Source organism: Culex pipiens, chromosome 2 (assembly GCF_016801865.2).
Source record: "Culex pipiens pallens isolate TS chromosome 2, TS_CPP_V2, whole genome shotgun sequence".
Classification (NCBI taxonomy): Eukaryota; Metazoa; Arthropoda; class Insecta; order Diptera; family Culicidae; genus Culex; species Culex pipiens.
In genome coordinates, this window is record NC_068938.1 from 164,549,910 (window position 1) to 164,572,394 (window position 22,485).

At 38.7% G+C, this 22,485-nt stretch overlaps 1 protein-coding gene across 18 annotated transcripts in view; it reads right to left on the bottom strand.

Moving 5' to 3' along the window:
- Window positions 1-22,485, bottom strand: part of LOC120418446 (heterogeneous nuclear ribonucleoprotein L) — a 354,926-nt gene that overhangs the window by 220,384 nt on the left and 112,057 nt on the right. For all 18 annotated transcript variants that reach the window (XM_039580857.2, XM_039580859.2, XM_039580858.2 and 15 more), the window contains one exon: window positions 966-1,082. In XM_039580857.2, the coding sequence (XP_039436791.1) occupies window positions 966-1,082 (117 nt within the window). The remainder of the gene's footprint in view (window positions 1-965; window positions 1,083-22,485) is intronic.

Here is a 22,485-nt window from a genome sequence, read left to right on the forward strand (position 1 = left end):
GAGAGCAGGAGTTTCCCGTAGGAGATTTGGACATCCAGGTATGACCGGAAAACCCCCAGGAAAATCCCCGAACAAACCCCAAGCCTGACAATACCCTAACCGCCATTTTGAATCCCTCATCCAGGACCCCTTTGTGTTCCTTTGTTCACTGCGTGAACACCGTTTGGTTTCACCCCGGCCGTGCGACATCCGGCCCGGTGAACCACCCGTACGAACCGTCAGCGTCTCGCTGGACATTGTTCGACCGCCAGGCCGTTACCGTTACAACCGCGAACCCTAACCCCGGACTGTTCCGACGGAGTCTCCGGACACCGTCGAAGCCTGTTGCACGTCACCAAGCACAGGAAGGGCGCGGACGGCAGGCGAGGGTCCTTGAAGGCTGCAGCCGAAGCGTCGGAGGGTCCATCCGACTGACGAAGAAGCCACCCCCTTGGCAGAGCGCCGGAGGAGCGTCGACGACAGCAGGAAGGAGCAGCGACGACGGCAGAGCGGCGAGAACGGGGCCCCGAACGTGTGCACCGGAAGTGCGAAGAGAGGAAGAGGACGTGTGAGGTAGGAGTATTTATAAGGAAGTGGGACGGGACGTGTGAGCTAGTGGAAGTTTGGAAGGGATTCCCGGAATAAATCGTCGACTGTGCACGAAATAAAAGTAGTTTCCCTTAGGTAAATGCAGTGTTTTCTTGGTTTTTGAGTAATTTCGAGCGTCACGCCGACCCTGGGTATTTTAAGGGAGAGTCCCATCGGTTTTGTACGCCCTGACACCGGAAGCACATCTCTTACAAGGTTAGTTCACTTCGAGTATGGACTGGGAGTGAACACCAGTTGTTATAGGTTTCAATGTTTATGGCCTACTGGAAAGATCTTTGATAGGTCGTACAGGAAGTAGAGATTAACGAAACTTGCTGCTTTCGAGATCTTAATACAAATGTCACATCTTTGTTGTGCCAACTTTTGAGCTTACTTACCACTGTAATCGGATAGACGGGATTGATGATGGTGAACAGCAGGATATGGTTCGGTCGCGTAGCCACCTCGCGCTTCCGCCGGGGCTCGTCTGTGACGTTTATGTTGTTGTTGTTGTTCTAGAGAAGAAATTAGAGGAAAAAACGGACCGGAATTAATACCTCGTTACCACGCGTTCTGTTATATTTGGAAAATCGAAAGAACTTCGATTTCTTCGAAATCGTGAGAATGAACACGGGAAGGTCGTAGGTGAGGGAGGCATAACTCAAACCCCCAAACATCAAAACCTCGTTTATTTATGCATAGCGAAGGCGTGTTTAGTACAAATCGGAATGGACTCGTATTTTATTTATAAACAACGCGCTTTTTTCGAGAGTTTGCTTTTCGTGGGTAGGAAAAACGCGTGCCTCGCGGCCATTTCCACAACGCTTGAAAAATGACCTACGTGCATTAGGCGGGGAGCGCGCGCTCAAACATTATCTAAATGGTGAAAAATTGGAAAACTTTGGCGTGGCGCTTGGTGGAGTGCCTCGAAATCAGAGTTTACGACGTACGCCACTCTTGCCATTAGGCAGCGTGGTCGCCAAGAACGAGCGTTGACGAACTGCTTGGCACCGCGCATCATCACACACGCCATAAACCGTCACCACATAACGCCAGCGAAGATCTTCCCGAAAACTCGGGACCGTCGTCATCGTATCACGCCCCGAAGACGACGGTGACGTGGATGGGTTTCCAAAATCTAAATTTATCACCTTGAACACATCAACATTTAATAAGCAGCCAGCGGAGCGGTGTGTTGTTGAAGAAAAAAGGGCCGGGACTTTATGATGTACTCGAGGCGTCCCACAAGCGTAAAGGTGAAGAAAAGTGTTTGTGTGTACGAGTTTCCATCATCGGTGGAACCACCGGAAGGAAATGCGAAGGAAACGCATAACGGGATCGTTAAGGTGAAGTCGGTGTACTACGGAAAACAGGGGGATTTCCCGAGTGGGTTCTTGTGTTTCGGGTGCATTTTTACGGCAAGTTTGGTACTAAAGTTGGAGATTTTATCGGGGGCTTGTTACTTTTGGGGACCACATCACAGGGAATAGGTCGTTAATTCGTTACTGAATTTGTAATCGATTGGACAGGCGTGTTGAATACAAGTCTAAACATTTTAAAGAAATAATCAAATTTTAAATAATAACTCTAATACACTTGCCATCTAAGATTTAGGTGTCCAACTAATGAAATCTACATTTCCTCACATATCAAATCAAGCACAAAGTGATTAAGCTCACTACACTGATTCTCCTCCTTGAGGTCTCTTAATACAAATCCAAAATAGCTTATCCAGCTTCTTCCTTCAGTAAGTGGGTCAAGAAGCCGCATCTCTCCCAGCACCGTTTCAACCCTAATAAATCATTCAAATTCAATCAATTCCCAGTATTCGCTCATACATCTCAAATGTTCGGCGGGGTTGATTCGATTCACATATTCCAACACCTCCGCACAATACTCCGAGAGAAATGATCGATTTTCTCGCCCAAAGGGACGACCTCAACGAGTCCGAGAGTTCATTTCCCGGAAAAACGGTGTGTACCTTTTTCCTTCTTACTCCCACCATCTGTCGTTATCAATTTGAGCACTTTTTTTGTGCGAACCTGTCAACACACATTTTTTTCCCCCACAGAACTTTACGAGCATGTCATAAGAAACGAAACGGCCTGCGGCCAATGACCAATGAAAAACACATCCCGGTTGGACTCCTTTTTTCCTCTCGCTCTTTGTTCGAAGTTGATGATTTAAGACGAGTTACAGAACGCAAAGACAAACCACAAAGCAATTTCCAGCCAAAACGAGATGATTTATCGGTTCTGTGCTGACCCAAGGTGGACTCCGATAATATCTGAATCCAGTGTCCCCCCGGAAAATATGGTCTAGCTGTCTTTCGTCGAAAAAAAAGCTGACCTCAGCAGTATCGAAATTGTTCGACAGAGCTCGCCTCGCCTAGAGGAGCAGAAGTAATTGATGATTTGATTACACTTGGGAGGTTTGGAGCCCCTTTGACAGGGTCGACTTCCAATCAAATGGAGTGTGGGAATGACGTCGACGACACTGTTGTAAGCCTTACGGGTAGTTCGGATCAGCAGAAACAGCCGGAGCTGATGGAGCAGTTTCGGGCTCGGAGCGATAACCGAAAATCGGCCCTATCAAAGGATGATGATTTCATTGCACCCCTGGTGTACTGAACGGGTAAGCTGGTGGACCTTGCTCATTTTGACGCCATTAAAAGCATCGTTTACTTCCCTCCTGGTTGATATTCTACCCGTTTATGGAACAAAGTGTCCCCCTCTAATTAAACGCTTACAATGGATCTCACACACTTTGGTGACGAATCGCACTCCCCCTAAATTTATGTTGCGTAGAACAAAAGTGGCTGGTACGTATTCAGCCTACTTGGCAGGTTTTGTTCCCCTCCTGGGGAACTGTATTTTTTTTGCTATTTTTTGTACTCCCCCTTTCGAAGAAAAGATGAGATACGAGATTGGCATAATTTTTGGCGGTGGAAAGAGCAGCCTTTTCCATAATCAATTTGGTGGAGTTTTGGAAAAAAAAATCCCTCTTGAGTAGAGAATGTGTGAGGGGTGATTTGCATGAAAAATATTAGGGTAACCTTGCTTCATTTAGACAAAGACATTTGAATCTTAAAAATTTCTTTGTAAATTCCGAATAAATGATTTAAGTTTCGATTGTTTAATCTCCAATTATTTAAAAAACAAAAACAATACAGTTTCACACAAAAATATCTTCGATATATTCAACAATTTCAATTCAATTCAATTCGGTTTTATTGGTGAATAATCAAGATACAATAAGTTCTTTTGAGGTTCATTACAGAGTTTTGGAGTTCCTTTCAGCTGTGTGTTACATCATAATCCATTTTCGAACAATTGTTGCTTGTAGTTAAAGGGTTACCGAAAGTAAGAAAAAGATAAGAAAAAAAAACTTACTAAAATTGCAAGGGAAAAGGGATAGAAATAGAGAAAGCTTAAAACTAGATCACAATTTTTTTATCCTTTATAGATGTGCTTGATCATCAGCTCCCCGAGGGCCAGAAATTGCTCCGCCTTGTTACGGCAGGTCCGAAACCGCGTCATCATCTCTCCCGCGAGAGCAAAGAACTCCGGCAGGGTGAAGAGGTCTTCCCCGGTGACTCCTTGCTGGGTCGCATCGCCGCTACCGGCAGCGACCACGCTCGCAAACGACCGCCCCCATCCAGGAGGGAACGCTGGGTTGTCCGCTGGAACCGTACGCTGGCCAGCTGCAGGAACGGCTGCGCTCGCACTTCGCTGAGGAGGGTGGGACGCTGCTGCTTTCTTCTTCCTCTTTTCCTGCTCCTCGAGGTAGGACTTCCGCGCGACGCATCCGCGGTAATTACCGGTATGGTTGCCTCCGCAGTTTGCGCACTTGATGCGCGCCTTGGTTTGTTCTGCATTTTCCCCCAAGTCCGCCTTTCGTGGCAGTGCGCACACCTCCGAGAGGTGTGACTCACCGCACTTCACGCAGCGGGGCCGGAGGTTGCAGTTCCGCGAGCCGTGGCCGAATTTCTGGCATCGGTGACATTGCGCTGCGTCCGTCGGATTTTTTGAGTAAAACCGCCAGTTTACCCAAAAACCGTCCAACGCCTTAGTCCGCCGCAGGTCTTGAAGTTTGACGGTGCCGCGATCGAAGTACAACAGGTACAGTGTGTGTGTACCTGTGACTGTTGTCTTCCGCGAGAGGACTTTTATGTCTCGCGGCGTTATTCCGACACCCGAGAGGTGCTCCTTGAGGACGGAGGTCGGGCGGTCTTGGTACCCCTGCAAGACGATCTTAACAGCGGTCTTCTGCACGGGGTCGAATGTGTAGAATTTGAAGTTTTTACGCTTCAATTTCTCCACAACCAGGTCGAAGTTCTTTTGGTCAAATGTGAACACTTGCACTGACGATTTACCTATTTTGAGGCAGTACACGAGGCCTTCCAGCTGCTCGTCAACATCGTCCGCCAACGTGTCCAAAACGAAAACTGGTGGTGGTCGTCGTTCCTTTGGAGTAATTACTTTTTTTGGCGAAATCACTTTCTTCCGTGCACAACCATCGTCGTCGTCGTCGTCGGTAGTGCTACCGTCGGTGTTGTTGTTGTTGCTTTCCTCGTCACTCAGTCTCGCGAACTTGTTACTGGGGGGAATGTTGGCGGATGTTGAAGCGCCATCGGTCGACGGATTGCCGGAAGTAGCTGAACGGAGCCTAATAGGGCTGCGATCCTGGACGCGGTAATTAGCGTTTAATAATTTCGGGTCGAATCCTTTGGCGCACACACTCCCCGGCGCGATGGCGGTCGACACGGCGTTGGTTTGTTTACCTTTTTGCACACGGCCGGTAGACGAACTTCGCGGGTTTTTCGAGGCCGCACTCGAACTGCCACGGCCACGGCCGGCCCTTGGCATGCTGCAGGAGCAAACTCGCGCCTAATCCCGGTAAATTACGGCGAAAAATTTCGAAAAAACGATGGAGCACTGAGCACTTGACTGCTGCTTGCACTCGTGCGTACACGGAGGTGATTTAACAATTTCAATTTCATGATTCACTCATACCACATAAAACGAAATCGGCCGATTTCATACATTTTTTATTTGGCCCAAACAAAGGGTCCTGATTGCTCCAGAAACACTCATTCACTCGCGATAACAAATCGAACGCGACGAAAAACTGCTCTGACCGTTTCCTACCGTTTGTCACTTCCACACCGATCGCTACTGAATACTCTCTCTCTTTGCTCTCGCTCTCACTCCATTCGCGCTATATCGCTCAAAGCTGAGTCGAAACAGTTTGTGATCAGCTTTGTTTTGATTATTTATTAAACTGCTTAAAATCAATGTAACTAAAAATATTTTGCCGTTTTTGTTGATAACATAACATCAGAGACACATTTAACAGTAATTTCCACCTTGCCAAATACAAATTTACGGCTAGCTGTGGTAGTGCAGGCCAAAAGAGCGCCGAGCTGGTGTTTTGCTAGATTCTCTCCTCTCTGAACTTTCTCGCTTGTGGCTTGTGGTCGACAGACGAAGTAGGCAAAGAAATTCACGAAGTATTTGTTTCGCTGGATGAAGCGATTGAGCTAGAGAGCTAGACGGTGTGAGCTAGAGAGTAGAGTTCGCTCGCGAATGGTTGCGCGCTCCAACTATTCACTCGGCGATGAGTGAGTAATTTCTGATCTTTGAACCGAGTATCAGGACCCTTTGCTCAAACCTTTTGGGGCCTTCTCTATGATCAAAAGAGCCATTTTGTGTCATTGGTGCACCTTGAGTTCACCCATACAAGGCTTCATACAATTTTGGCAGCTTTCTATACAAAAGTGGTACGTCAATATTCGAAAAATCTGTATATTTTGAAGGAATTTTAATATTGGTTTGGTATCTTCGCCAAAGTTGTAGGTATTGATGAGGACTATTCAGAAAAAATGGTAGAGAAATTTTCCGATCTTTTCGAAAAACATATTTCCAAAATCTTGGAATCAACTTTAACATTTTAAAATGGCGTAATATTGAATATTTGACTGTTTTGAAATGTTAGTTTTGATTTACAAAATATTAACATATTTTTCAAACAGTTCAGAAACGTAATCATGAATGTATCATTTTTTAACATTGAAATTGGACCATTAGATATTAGAAAATAATATAAAATTGAAAAAAACTTCAACTGTCTTGTTATTTTTTTTTTCTTTCTTTTTATTCGCTGTATTTCAGCAACCAATCTTCAATGTCTCGCAGGCAATTTTATTGGAAATTTTCTCAACATTACAAAAAAATATTTTCCAGAATAGAAACCATGGACACTATTTTCAAAAATCGAAAAACAGGAATTGTTCAGTTTAAATAAAACTTTAAGTGGCTATATCTTGAACGCGGTGCACTTTATCAAAAAAAATCTATAGAGCACATTTCGGTTGCAAATTTGAATTAACATTAAAAAACATTTCCATGTAAAATTTCTATTTTTCTAAAAATCACAATTTTTATCAAAAAATCATAACTTGTCGGCACATGATAGCATGATAGGGACATTTGAAAGTTGCGAAGTGGTGATGATTGGTTCCTACTCTTCATCTGTGGTCCACGGAGCAATTCTTGGAGGTCCTGGTCAATAACAGAGTAGCAACTACGGGTAGACACCAATGCTATGCTATGCTATGCTAAAAATCATAACTTGTCGGCACAATTTTTAGTCCATAATTTTCTATGGTACAAAAGTTGCGGTTTTTTTGGTCTCCTAAAATATTTTAAAAATAAAAAAATATTGATGTTTTAAAATTGCACTTTTTGAAAAAAAAAAGTTAACCCGTGCAGACTGTAATAAATAAATTCATGCCATTTCAATAACAAATACTGTTAATTTTTTTATATAATTTTTGCATAAGAGTTTAATAACAATTTGTGTTATCATAGCAAAATTTGTTATTGGTCTGATATTGATTGAAAGCCAGAACAACTTTGGAATAACAGTTTTTGTTATGGAAGAATACCTCCAACTGTTATTGGGATGATCGGATTAGTTGTTAAAATAACAAAAAATAATAACAAATATCTGTTCGAAAAATTACTAAAAGTGTTGTTAGTCTGTTATTACACCAACAATCCAATAACAAAAAAATCATAGCGATAAATAACAAATCTTGTTGTAAATAACATAAAATGTTATTAGCCTAGATTTTTCAAGTATCAAAAAATGTTATTCCCAAGTTATTTCCGTCTGCTCGGGAAGAGGTTAAATACGTGAAGTAATCACAAAAAATCATCATACAGAAAATTTATTAAATCCACTTAAAGGATGATTTCCAATCACTCCTGAAAGTTTCAGGAAGATATTTCATGATTAAACTGAATAAGAAACGATTTAAGTCTGTCTGTCTGTGAACTGTCTTCTGAGAAAAAAAAACTCCAAGTTGAAATATGGGTGCCATGAAATCTCAAGATGGGATGGACCAAATTGGAATTTAAGGTGAAGTCTCCCAAGACATATCCCGTGTGCATGACGAAGCCTGATTTTTAAATTTTTCATTAAAAAAAAAAACTAAAGTATAAAAAACTGGAGATCATTTAAAAATATGTTTTATCTTTTTTCTAAATAAACTTCTAAATAAATAACTAAATATTTTTTGCCGATTCACATGTATGTAACCCCTTTATTTAAATAATCGTCATTTTTTTTCTAAATAGTCCTCAGAAAATGGATCAGAAAATCACTTCTGAGTCTCACAAATTAACTTCCGGTCACGAAGAACCGATACCAGATGTTCTAGATGCCAGTTCTGGAGGTTCTGCAATGTTGACAGAATTAAGTCACAAAACTGATTGAAATATCATTATAATCGTCACAATTTACTGCGAATACGATAACAATTGTTCGTTGTTTCCGAAAAAAAACCTAAGCAACTATTCTGGGAGAGGCCACCTCGTATGATCCGGATACCGGTTCCCATGGGGCAATTTTTCAGAATCATTAAAAATGATCAAGCGACACTTCAATCTTCGTGGGATTGGCCAGATATTCACTCTAAAATTCTTATCTTGGGTCCTAGGCCAGATCTTGTCATAAATTGATCACTCCAGATGTTCCGAATACTGGTTCTCAAATATCAAAATCTAAGAAAAAAAATCTTAAAAGTAGAAAACTTTCCTACAATCAGCCAAAGTAGAATTTGAAAGAAACAACGAGTTGACATCTCGCAAAAAGCACACAGCTGTCAAATCCTTGCTTCCTTAATCCCTTGTCGCTTCCGCCACCGAGGGAAAAAGTCTTCTCGGTACTAACCCCTTTGATCTTGACGGCAGGCCGGCAAAGCGTTACAACTTTTGTCCTGCCCCCACTTTGCGATGTCCGCAATTTATGCAAATGTAGTTCACATCACGTAGCAGCACCTCGATTCTTTGAACGAGTGGGGTGCGTACGTCTTAGTGAAGTTCTGCGTGAGTAGAAAGTCGTAATTCGCGCAACTTTTGAAAGTTTGTTCTGCCAAACTTCAAGAATCAAAAATTCAGACGTTTTTTGAGGGGGAGGCGCTCGGATATGGTGGGGAGGGGGGTAACAAAGGACAATACCACGCTCTGGAGAGGTGTACCGACAGAAACAGAAACCTTGCGACGGGTGATGAATAAGAATGAGTGTGCGGGGAACAATTGTCCTGAACTGGGCTGCCTCTATGCTTCTGACGGAATGAGAATCGAAACAATTATTGTGAGAGAGAAAGAAACACACAAAAGTGCAGGAAGAAGGTTCATCAGAGTGGAAGAGTTTCAGGAAGTTGAATTGAAAGCATAGTAGCAATTTTGAACGAAACGCAAGGCTATGAAGAACATGCAGTGCACCGTTCATTGGTATGCACGGCAGGCCGAGCGATTTGCCGGCAACGATATGATATCGCTCTGGCTAGAGGTATTGTGTGTTTTACTTAATAATCAGCAGCTCAATCAGGATCTGTTGCGATATGCTTTCAGGATATCGAAAATGAGAAATTGCGATTTGCGATTTGGTTAGATAGAGCTGAAAAAAATATTTGCTCTAAACGAGTTTTGAAACCGCACCCTTTGATTAACAGTCAATCCCGCTACTCCTATGCCACGACGGTTTGGTAGCAAAAACAAAGCAAATTTCGTCTCCTTCTTCACACAGTTGGCGACTGTCTTACTAGTTGTGCCTACGGATGACCCTGTTTGTCACAGATCTGTCGTTCGGGTGTACTTCCAAGTGACATTTCCCACGAGGATGATGAAGAGTATATTTGTGTGAACTTTATCATTTCGTTACGTTACGTGTGGTTGCTACGGAACAAAGGACACAACTTTTCCCGCAAAGGTGTGTGTGCGTTGGGGTTTACCCTTCACCGCGCACACACACAAACAACAACAGAATGACAAGGATGCTGCTCAATCTTCAGCCCGTAGCGAAGAGTTCAACCACCGTGTGATGGTATGAGTGTGCAGCCATCTGTCAAGCGTGGAAATTTGCGGTTTTGTGGTGCGTTTTAGAATTCTTGAGAGGCCAACTCTTCAGGTGCACATATCAAGGCAAGGTGTGTGCCACAGAGGAGCGCACAAAGGTATCAGTTACTTAATTATAATCAATCTAATTTCCCCCCGCAGAGTTGCTCGCTAGAGCGTGTAATCGTCGGAGCAAATCCCAACTCGACGCAGATCTTAATTATCTCAGTTGACGTATCTCATCAGTCATTCCGGGGGTAGTGCGAAAAACTCCTCTCCCCTGTGTGTGTGAATGTGTGTGAGTGTCACTTTCTCAATTTCACCCGGTATCATGTTTAATTCTGGCATGTTTTTGGCAAGCGTCAACGGTTTGATGTGTACACACACTCGGCACGAATACCTCGGCAAGTGATAGAGCAAACGGCATCGTCACACGCTCACACACACGGCTCAAGTATAGTTAATAATGTACATTTTGTGGGTACCCTCACTTTTTTAAGGAGGAGAGGGGGATGAAAACTTTGCCTCTCAGCTTCGAATTGTGGGGAAAAGCTCCTCCAGCTGTTGCAATCCACTAAAAACAGCACTAACCAACTCAAAAACATCACCATCGGTTCGTCGTACAGTCGGTTTCCTTACAAAATATGTAGAAAAAAGAGATTGAAATAAATCAAGCCCTTTATATAGTATAGCAGCTTGGAAGGCACGTCGACGTTCACGCAAAATGAGTCAAATCAGATAAAAAGTAAAGCCTTGGAATAAGACCAGTTATGTTTGGCTTACTAAAAAAAAGTACACAACTTTTAAATTTTGATTAAAACAACTCCAAACTATAACATCGTAGCTCAGGTGGCACATCGATGGACATGAAAAATAAGTCAAAATCAGATAGTTGATGAAGCCTAGGGAAACATTATAAGTTATATTTGACAAATTTGGAATTTGGAATTTGATACATGATACATGATGATACATGAAGTCTAAATTGTAGCATCGTGGCTCGGAAGGCACATCGAAGGTAATGCATAATAAGCAGAATTAGACTGTATGCGAGATTTAACACCATGATCGATGACAATTGACTGTTTAGAAAAATGCAAAACTTATGATTCACGATTGAAACAAGCCCAAACTATAGCATCGTAGCTGGAGTGGCACATCGACGGCCATGCCCAATAGGTTGAAAGTCAGATAGTACGTAGTAAAGTTGGAACAGACAACCAGTTTTGTTTAAGATTTCCGCTGGAACCATTCCATCCTAGCAGAGTTCCTCGGTTGGCATATCGTCGTAAATGAATGAGGCTTTTTTTTTAATTTCAGACAAATTCAGATTCAACTCTTTCATTTAACTGAGTGCACCCGTGTATCTGCCGCGCTGCCGTCTAATCGCAAAACACTTTCGTGGGACTATATTTAGAGAAGAATTTTAATTATATTTTATTATTTACATACTCCCGCTGGGATACCTCACCCCCTTTCTAACCTCACTTTTCCGAAGAAGTGTAGTGTAGTACTTGGGAGCCGAAACCGAGTTGCTGCTGCTACTGACTGCCAAGGAGGAATGTTTTTGCGCCAATACACAACCGAACCATTCGTCTTCGTCTCCGGTTGACGGAAACGGAGGCATTTGCAGCGAAGAAGCGCACTGGGTTTGAAGAGGGCGAGAGGGGATTCTAATCTGAAAAGTAATATTAATTGGTGGGAATTTCGCGACAAGAAGCCCAATGTTGTAATTTGAAACTAAACACGCGATACAAAAGGATTTTCGGGAATGTTGATGACTCATTAGAAAGTCTTTAGATGTAATGTAAATTTAGTATTTTTTTGTGTAAATTTAGATGGTCTTAAATTTGAAGGTGTAATATTGCATCTATTATGATGCAATATTACTTCAATGAGGACTTCAAAACTGGTAAAACACTGGAAAAGTGTATTTTTCCCAGAAGAGCAGTTCTCTAGGATTTCGGTCATTCGTTTTTTTTTGTATTTTTTAATCCGACTGAAACTTTTTTGGTGCCTTCGGTATGCCCAAAGAAGCCATTTTGCATCATTAGTTTGTCCATATAATTTTCCATACAAATTTCGCAGCTGTCCATACAAAAATGATATGTGAAAATTCAAAAATCTGTATCTTTTGAAGGAATTTTTTGATCGATTTGGTGTCTTCGGCAAAGTTGTAGGTATGAATACGGACTACACTGGAAAAAAATGATACACGGTAAAAAAATTTGGTGATTTTTTTATTTAACTTTTTATCACTAAAACTTGATTTGCAAAAAAAAACTATTTTTAATTTTTTTTATTTTTTGATATGTTTTAGAGGACATAAAATGCCAACTTTTCAGAAATTTCCAGGTTGTGCAAAAAATCATTGACCGAGTTTGAATTTTTTAATCAATACTGATTTTTCCAAAAAATCGAAATATTGGTCGCAAAATTTTTTCAACTTCATTTTTCGATGTAAAATCAAATTTGCAATCAAAAAGTACTCTAGTGAAATTTTGATAAAGTGCACCGTTTTCAAGTTAAAGCCATTTTTATGTTACTTTTTGAAAAAAGTCGCAGTTTTTCATTTTTTTAAATTAGTGCACATGTTTGCACACTTTTGGAAAAAATATTTTTGAAAAGCTGAGAAAATTCTCTATATTGTGCTTCTTCGGACTTTGTTGATACGACCTTTAGTTGCTGAGATATTGAAATGAAAAGGTTTAAAAACAGGAAAATTGATGTTTTCTTAGTCTCACCCAAACAGCCCACCATTTTTTAATGTCGATATCTCAGCAACTAATGGTCCGATTTTCAATGTAAATATATGAAACATTTGTGAAATTTTCCGATCTTTTCGAAAACATTATTTTCAAATCAAGACTAACATTTCAAAAGGGCCAAACATTCAATATTACGCCCTTTTAAAATGTTAGTCTTGATTTGAAAATTTTGAAAATAATGTTTTCGAAAAGATCGGAAAATTTCACAAATGTTTCATATATTAACATTGAAAATCGGACCATTAGTTGCTGAGATATCGACATTAAAAAATGGTGGGCTGTTTGGGTGAGACTAAGAAAATATCAATTTTCCTGTTTTTAAACCTTTGCATTGCAATATCTCAGCAACTAAAGGTCGTATCAACAAAGTCCGAAGAAGCAAAATATAAAGAATTTTCTCAGCTTTTTAAAAATATTTTTTGCAAAAGTGTGCAAACATGTGCACTTATTTAAAAAAATGAAAAACTGCGACTATTTTCAAAAAAGTCACCTAAATATGGATTTAACATGAAAACGGTGCACTTTATCAAAATTTTACTAAAGTACTTTTTGATTGCAAATTCAATTTTACATCGAAAAATGAAGTTGAAAAAATGTTGCGACCAATATTTCGATTTTTTGAAAAAATCAGTATTGATTAAAAAATTCATAACTCGGTCAATGATTTTTTGCACAACCTGGAAATTTCTGAAAAGTTGGCATTTTATGTCCTCTAAAACATATCAAAAAATAAATAAAAATAAAAATAGTGTTTTTTTGCAAATCAAATTTTAGTGATAAAAAGTTAAATAAAAAAATCACCAAATTTTTTTTACCGTGTATCATTTTTTTCCAGTGTAGTCCGTATCCATACCTACAACTTTGCCGAAGACACCAAATCGATCAAAAAATTCCTTCAAAAGATACAGATTTTTGAATTTTCATACATCATTTTTGTATGGACAGCTGCCAAATTTGTATGGAAAATTATATGGACAAAGTAATGATGCAAAATGGCTTCTTTGGGCATACCGAAGGCACCAAAAAAGTTTCAGTCGGATTAAAAAATACAAAAATTAAAATTGAAGAAAAAAGACCGATTTCGTAGAGAATTGCTCAGAAGTAATATACCATGTTATTTTTGTTAAATGTTATTTTTACTACACTGAAAAAAAAATGTAATTTTGTAAATTGGAAGGTTAAAATTTACCTCTTTTATGATTTTATGATAACCTCATTTTAGACTGAGGTCACATTACATTAGAAACGTGGTAAAATCACACATTTTCAGAGGTTAAATTACACATTTTCAGAGGTAAAATTACTTTTTTTTATGACATAAAAGATGTACCCCTTCCCAGATATAATATTACCAAGATTTTTTTTTAATGTGTTTGTACCGTTCCAAATATTTGTGGTCTGAATAAAATTTTATTCTAGTAACTGAAGGGTACAAAAAAGGATCATCATAATGTCAAGGATGAGAGATAAAGCATAAAAAGAGAATACCAAATGAGGCTTTTCCCTCGCATTATCTAACCTAAAAAATCAAGTCGCCTTTTGTCTGTAACGACATCCTAGCGCGTCCATAAAGGAAGGTTCTGTGAAAAAGTACCCTTCCAAGAGGCAAGATTACCGCGCGGGAAATGTCACATCATTTGCATCGTGGTTGGAAACGAAATTGCCCATCTTTGCGCAGTAAAGAGCATCTCCGATAAGGCAGTACTCTACTCGGCGGTTGTCCTTTTATCGGTTCGTTGGAGAATCATGATTTTTTTATATCGGGTTTGGTAAGAAAAAGCAAGTCGATCAATATCAAGGATAGATTTTTCAGTAAAACACAGTAAAAAAAATCATTGTAATATTACATCTGGGATTGTGTAATTTTACCACTTATCTGGTGTAATGTCACTTTTTCAGTCTTAATTGAGGTAAAATTACATCATGTAAGAGGAAATATTCAACCTTCTTAATTTACACAATTGTTTACTGTATATATAAAATATTGTTCTATTTCATGGGTAATTCTCTACCAACTCACACGAAATCGGGAAAAGTTGCCCCGACCCCTCTTCGATTTGCGTGAAACTTTGTCCTAAGGGGTAACTTTTGTCCCTGATCACGAATCCGAGGTCCATTTTTTGATATCTCGTGACGGAGGGGCGGTACGACCCCTTCCATTTTTGAACATGCGAAAAAAGAGGTGTTTTTCAATAATTTGCAGCCTGAAACGGTGATGAGATAGAAATTTGGTGTCAAAGGGACTTTTATGTAAAATTAGACGCCCGATTTGATGGCGTACTCAGAATTCCGAAAAAACGTATTTTTCATCGAAAAAAACACTAAAAAAGTTTAAAAAATTCTCCCATTTTCCGTTACTCGACTGTAAAAAATTTTGGAACATGTCATTTTATGGGAAATTTAATGTACTTTTCGAATCTACATTGTCCCAGAAGGGTCATTTTTTCATTTAGAACAAAATTTTTCATTTTAAAATTTCGTGTTTTTTCTAACTTTGCAGGGTTATTTTTTAGAGTGTAACAATGTTCTACAAAGTTGTAGAGCAGACAATTACAAAAATTTTGATATATAGACATAAGGGGTTTGCTTATAAACATCACGAGTTATCGCGATTTTACGAAAAAAAGTTTTGAAAAAGTTACTTTTTGCGTTTCTCTTTGTTTCGTCGTCCGTGTCTGTCGCGGGTGACCATGAACGGCCATGATCGATGACGACCAACTTTTTCAAAACTTTTTTTCGTAAAATCGCGATAACTCGTGATGTTTATAAGCAAACCCCTTATGTCTATATATCAAAATTTTTGTAATTGTCTGTTCTACAACTTTGTAGAACATTGTTACACTCTAAAAAATAACCCTGCAAAGTTAGAAAAAACACGAAATTTTAAAATGAAAAATTTTGTTCTAAATGAAAAAATGACCCTTCTGGGACAATGTAGATTCGAAAAGTACATTAAATTTCCCATAAAATGACATGTTCCAAAATTTTTTACAGTCGAGTAACGAAAAATGGGAGAATTTTTAAAACTTTTTTAGTGTTTTTTTCGATGAAAAATACGTTTTTTCGGAATTCTGAGTACGCCATCAAATCGGGCGTCTAATTTTACATAAAAGTCCCTTTGACACCAAATTTCTATCTCATCACCGTTTCAGGCTGCAAATTATTGAAAAACACCTCTTTTTTCGCATGTTCAAAAATGGAAGGGGTCGTACCGCCCCTCCGTCACGAGATATCAAAAAACGGACCTCGGATTCGTGATCAGGGACAAAAGTTACCCCTTAGGACAAAGTTTCACGCAAATCGAAGAGGGGTCGGGGCAACTGCTGTGTGAGTTGGCGGAGAATTACCCTCATAGTATCAACAACATGGACTTTAAATCCTGATAAATGCATTAAATCTTCACTCTATTCCTCCAAATTATTTAAGTCAGCACTCAACAGCAGAAGCAGCGGTGAAAACTAACGACTCCATTCATCCGTGACAGTCAACCACCGCACACACACACTCACCTTCATTAATCAAACGTCAGTTGAAAAATTGGTGAAAAAATCCCCGCCCTCATAATTTTCCCCCCCACCATCAAATCAACAACCGCTCAGAACGTCACGCAACACTTGTTTCGTTTATCCAACCAGATTCGGTTTATTTTTTGCCGTTGGTTATTTTCATGACAGGAGTCGGCGTAGATAATAAATTCTTCATTTTTCGTTCCTCAAACCAACCTCCTTCCCCCTCACCACATTACGGGACTGACTTCTGTCCAATCTGTCAGCGGCGGAAGCTCCTCCACCACGCACACTCAACAGCCGCGGTTCTGGAAAATTGGAATGTGTCACGAGAAATGAATGTATAATATTATATTTATTCCCGCGGCACCCCTAACAACCACAACCACAGCACCACCACCACTTGTTTGACCCAGTGACTGAAAGGCAGAATTGAAAAAAAAGAAGAAGAAAAATCTGTTACGGATTCAAACCAAAACAAACAATTCGCTGTTGCTGGTGTGCGTTCGACTGTGTGTGCAAGGGAATTTTTCGCAAACGCTCACACACACCCTGGTAAGAGAGTGGACAAGTTCGACAAGTGGCCACAGGTGGGCGCCACCGTACACCGTTCCGTTGACCAAGGAACGCAAGCAAAATATTAGCACAATCCCTCACGGTCACCACATCAACACACCAGTTGTGTGTGTTGTGTGTGTTGTGTTTGTGAGTGAGACTTTGGTTTAGCTACTCGCAGTCATTCATAGAAGTACACACAAACACACACACAGGAGCGCCGACGACGGTCGTTAAAATTAATTAAGGTAGACGCAAATTGGGGGTGGAAAACGACCTGTTCTACACCTCTGAAGAAGAATTGGCGAGGAGGGGAAATATTTGAATGAATGAACACACATACTAATAGATTCATGATTCACGGTAAGAAAACAATGTTGGCTTTGGGATTTTTGATGAGCGAATATAATTAAGTTATAGTTTCAGGAGGTGAGGGACATTTCGCCGAATGTCGTTTCGCCGAAGTGACAAAAAAACGTAAAAAAATCAATATAAAAAAGACAAAAAAGTTATTAAATAAAAAACAATACACCCACAGTTGGGCAGCGCCATCCAAGAGAATTAAGAACACGATCGGGTAGTGTAAAGTTACTGCGAGCGGACACAGAGGATAAATCCCGAGATTGGCGAGAGCATTTTTCTCATGGGTTCATTTCCAAAACAGTTCATTAACCAAAAATAAAGTGCCGATTTCGAGACTCGAACCCAAGAACTTTGACACATCGAACCGCGCCTTTGCCGTATCGGCCACCAAAGTAGGATGACTAGAAGATGGTCATTTGGCAATATAAGCCACTCAATGGGATGAACTGTTTCAATGAACAAATGAACAGAATTTCGTGGTGGTTCACCCGCGAGAGGTTCATTCTTCCATTTAATTTTGGTAGAGCTATTCTCTCGGCTTTCTACTCTGGGTGTACAAATGACATTCATTTTTTTTTTTTTTTTTAAACTTAATTTCAATTTAACGCTACCTTAAAGAAATTCACAAGGTTTGTGCCTTTAACGCTACCTTAAAGAAATTCACAAGGTTTGTGCCTTTTATGAACATAATGAACCGTAGGCGATCTTTTTATTTGCACATTGACTTCTAATGGTATAAAAGGTAAATGAGCGTTCCTTTTGTTATTTTACCTTAAAACATTATTCTGAAAAATCATTTTCTGTTACTTATGCACTATTTCAAAATATCGAGATGGTTAAAGTTGCCTTAAATAAACAAACCAATACAAATCAATCATTGCATTCTTTGAAAGAAAAAAAAAGAGCTTATTTTTAATTGTTTTTTTTTAACATGCAATTTTTATTTGTGTTAGCATTTTTTTATAATAAAAAAATGCTTTAAGAGGTTTTTGCATCCTTTTAATCATGAACATTTCTTTGTTTTGAGCATAAAATTTTGATTAATTTTAGTTAGTTTTTACATTTTTTGTTTTTTTTTTGTTTTTTTTATTTGAAATATTTCTGTGAGTTTTTGCATTCTTTTACACATGGGCACTGCCCATTGGGCAGTCCTTTCAATTTTCAGTACATGATTTAAATAATTTCGATGAGTTTTTCATTCATTTTAAAGCAAATGAATTTAATTGTTTATGTGAGATTTTCTTTTCTTTCAAACATGAGCAGTTTTTTTTAATTTTCAGTATATAATTTTAAATTATTTCTGTGAGTTTTTGCATTCTTAGAAACATGTGTAGTTCTTTTCATTTTCAGGAGAAAGTGTTAAATAGTTGCTGTGAGTTTTTGCATTCTTTTTTAGCAAACTATTTAAATTTTCCTGTGAGTTTTTGCATTCTTTCAAACATGAGCAGTTCTTTTAATATTGAGCATATAACTTTGATTAATTTCTGTTGGTTTATGCAATTTTTGTTTTTTAAGCAAATTATTTGTGTTATTTCTGATTTGTGTTATTTCTGTGAGTTTTTGCATTTTTTTCATATTCTATATTTTTAGCATTTTGAATCAATACTTTTCATAAAAAAATACCTTTGAGTTTTTGCATTCTTTAAATCGTGAGCAGTTCTTTTAATTTTTAAGCGCATAATTTTTATAAATTTCTGTTAGTTTTTGCATTCTATCAAACGTGAGACATTATTTACTTTCTATAGTTTTATTTTCAATATATTGTCACTCCTTCACTAAATATTCTAGCAGAGCTGGAAAAAAAACTTAGATCTATGATGATAAATTCAATGGGAAGAATAATTTCAATTTTAATAAACATCGGCTTTTAGTTTTTTTTGCTCCTATTTAATCTCTATATTTGTTAATTCTACATAGGTATTTTCAAACAAAACATTTCATAAATTGATTTTACAAGTATGTTGTGTTAGTTGTACGATATTGCTCAGATTTTATTACAAAAATTTAATTATTTATTTTTATGATTCAATAATAGCAAACCATCTTTTAAAGTAACATTTTATAGATTCAGTCGACCGAGGTTGAATCAATCAGGAAACCGAATTAAATAAGTGAGGTAAGCAATTAGAAGGAACTGAAAATATTGAAAAATTGAAGACCTGTGTTTTTGGGGCATCGATAGTATTTTTTAAGTTTTTCTTAGAAAACTTACTAAATTAGATCATATTTTCATTGCATGTAATAACAATTTGAACAGCATTTTATTTTCAAGCTAAGATTACAAAAGAAATTAGGATAATCAAACTTGGATCAGTCAAAATTAAATAAATTTTGCTACATAGAATATTTTTGATTTTTGACCTTTGATGACTTACGATAAATTTGCTTGAAATTTACGATAAATTTGCTTATTAAGTTTGATTAATCCCGTGGAAATTGAAATCTATCTATTTTTTTTTTTGTTTTCAAGTTAAAAGTCACTTTAACGTATTTAACTCTCAATCTTTGCTTTAGTTTTATTCGGTAGATAGTTTCATGTTGAGTACAATCTTACCCGACTTAGAAGAGCAAAAAAAATGATTTCATATTAGTGTCACGTTAAAAGTTGGTGAAAAGGTTGAAGAATAATAGAGCATAAAGTGAAAAAAGTAATTTATTTAACATGTAATTTTAGCATAAGATTTCCATGTTATTCTGACTTTTTTAACGTTTGGTGAAATTTGGTATTTGAAATTATGGACCACGTGAAAAGTGGTTAGGTGGTTCAAATGACAATGTTGGATCATTTGAAGTCACCAAAGAAGATGTAATTTTTTCCACAATAAAAGGTAGAAATATTAATTAATAAAATGCGATATGATCTCACAAAAACATGTTCAAATCACTTCATTTTTTTAGCTACTCAAACCCGACACACAAGGTAGTGTTTCACCCTACAGGTTAAAAACCCCACACTACAGGTGTAATTTCATGTTTAGCGTTATTTAAACAAACAACTTATACACCTGTGCACACCACCCCCGCAAGCACTAAACGTAATTAAATATTTTCCCCCTAATTCAAACCCTGCTCCACATGCGTATGTGTGTGTGTGCGTTGTATGCGCGAGACAGTTGTGGAATTTCGCTCTCCCTCTCTCCTCTCTCTTTCGCCCTCCTCCGCGCATTAGGGGTTGCGACCGAGAGTGGAGAAAGGTCAGTTTCTTCTAGTTGCTGCTGCAAGCCAAGCCGCAAAGGAGGAACCCCGCTGTCATTCACAGCGGAGAGAGAGAAGAAAGAAAAAAAAACCAAAACCGGTGCGCGTCTATTTTTACACACAAACACTCGAAAATCCGTGGGCCGTGGGCACAGAAACAGATGAGCGGCTCGTAAATAACCACGCGTCTCCACACAAACCAACACACGCGCTTATGCAACGACTTTTTTTCCCGTTGGTTGCGTGGAAAAGGAATTTTCCTCACCATGCCATGCGATTAGGGGCGGTGAAAAGGTGCATGGAAAAATATGAAGAAATATTTTGGTGTAATTTATGCTTTTTTCCACGCGTGGTTCTTCAGCATTTTTTGTTTTTTTTTTAACATATTTTTCTTTTCATCTAGAAGAGTAGATTATGCGCGGGAAATAAAATCATAAACAACTTTTCTTCGTTCCAGCGACTGTTTTTCCCCACTTTTCCTTCTGAAATGGGATTCAGAACTCGATTGTGTTAATAAATGGAAGAAAAACTGGGCCGGCGAGGAGGGAAAAAACTTCTGACAGGAGTCAAAATAAACGAGATTATTTGCTCTAGCCGGGTTGAACCCCCCACAAATCGGAGGAGAGATTGGATCAGTTTGGGGAAGCATACAAAAAATAAATAAAGGCAATCTAGCTACGAACTTGAGTTTTGGGGGGTGCTGAGTGATGAGTTTGGAAGATAAAGCAGAATGTTTTTCCACGTGTGAATGGGGGAGGATAACTGCTAACAGCAGGAAAATTATGAATAATATTAGGGTTGACACACACAGTAACAAAAAGTGTAGTTGTGGAGACGTAAAACTTGATGGTGTCATATCACAGTCAAGGGTCCTGATTTTCGGTTCGTTGAACAAAAACCACTCACTCATCGCCTATCCATTCGTCGTCTATTCCAACCCGCTAGCATTCATGAGCGAATGATACTGCACAATTTAGTTGATAACACTGATATTAAGCAACCCAAATCAATGAGTATAACGCAGCGTATCAGAGAAAAAATATGTTCAGTTCAGAGTGATCGGCGACGTTCGGCCTGCCTGAGCCGTTCGGAGACTGAGCCGATCAGAGAGAGAAGGAGAGTAGAAGAGAGAGTGTTCGGGAGCGAATGGTGTGAAAGTGACAAACGGTAGGAATTCATCAGGGCAGTATCGCGTCGCCTGCTATTTGTGCTCGCGAATGGAGTGGTTGATTTTGAGTAATCAGGACCCTTACAGTTCAGACTCGATTATCCGGAGTCTTCGCAAAAAAATTTTTTTTAGATAATCGAATTACCATTTTTTTTCGGTGTCATATTATGTGTTAAATTTTGGTCATTAAACAGACAACTAAGCATTCCAGGGATGGAGTTATTGAAAAAAAATCACTTGTGAACTTTCTCACTCGCGAAAGAGAGAGTAGGCAAAACACGCAAAAGAAAATCGCTCCCGAACATTCCGAAGAAAATCAATCAGTTGAAGATTTTTTGTGATTTTCGTGTGAGCGATGGAGGAATCTTCATCAACAGAAATTTTTTTGACGTTAAATCGGAAGGGAAAACATGGCTATCCTCTCCCTCGCACAAAAATTGGTAAAAGGAAACTGAAAAAATCATCACCGGGATTATTCAGCGGAACATCGATTTCACTACTACACTTGCAGGTGTAATGTCACATGTCACATGTCCAAAAATGACCTGTCACTGTTCGTAGATGAACAATGTTTGTAAACAAAACGAAATAAATCAGTTTAAATGGTGCTAACAATGAAAATTACAAAAAATCATCTACTGCTTTTCGCTGTTGAAGGAAGTTCTCAAACGAAAAAGATTTTTTTTTGCGATTATTCCATCCCTGCTGAAAACTTTGTTAAAAATAAATTTTCTGTTGGCTTTTACATCGGGTCATTACAAATACTTTATTGTATCATTGGAAAAATCAAGAATTACAAATTTCTTGAAAAAAAAAATGCAAATGATTTGGATAAGATTTGCAATTGCTCAGAAATGAAACCAAAAAAATAAGAAAGGATTCGCTGTCTAACGATGCTTCGAATTCACCTTAAAAAATATTTGCTCAATAAAATTATTTTTGTTTTACTTATTTGCTGA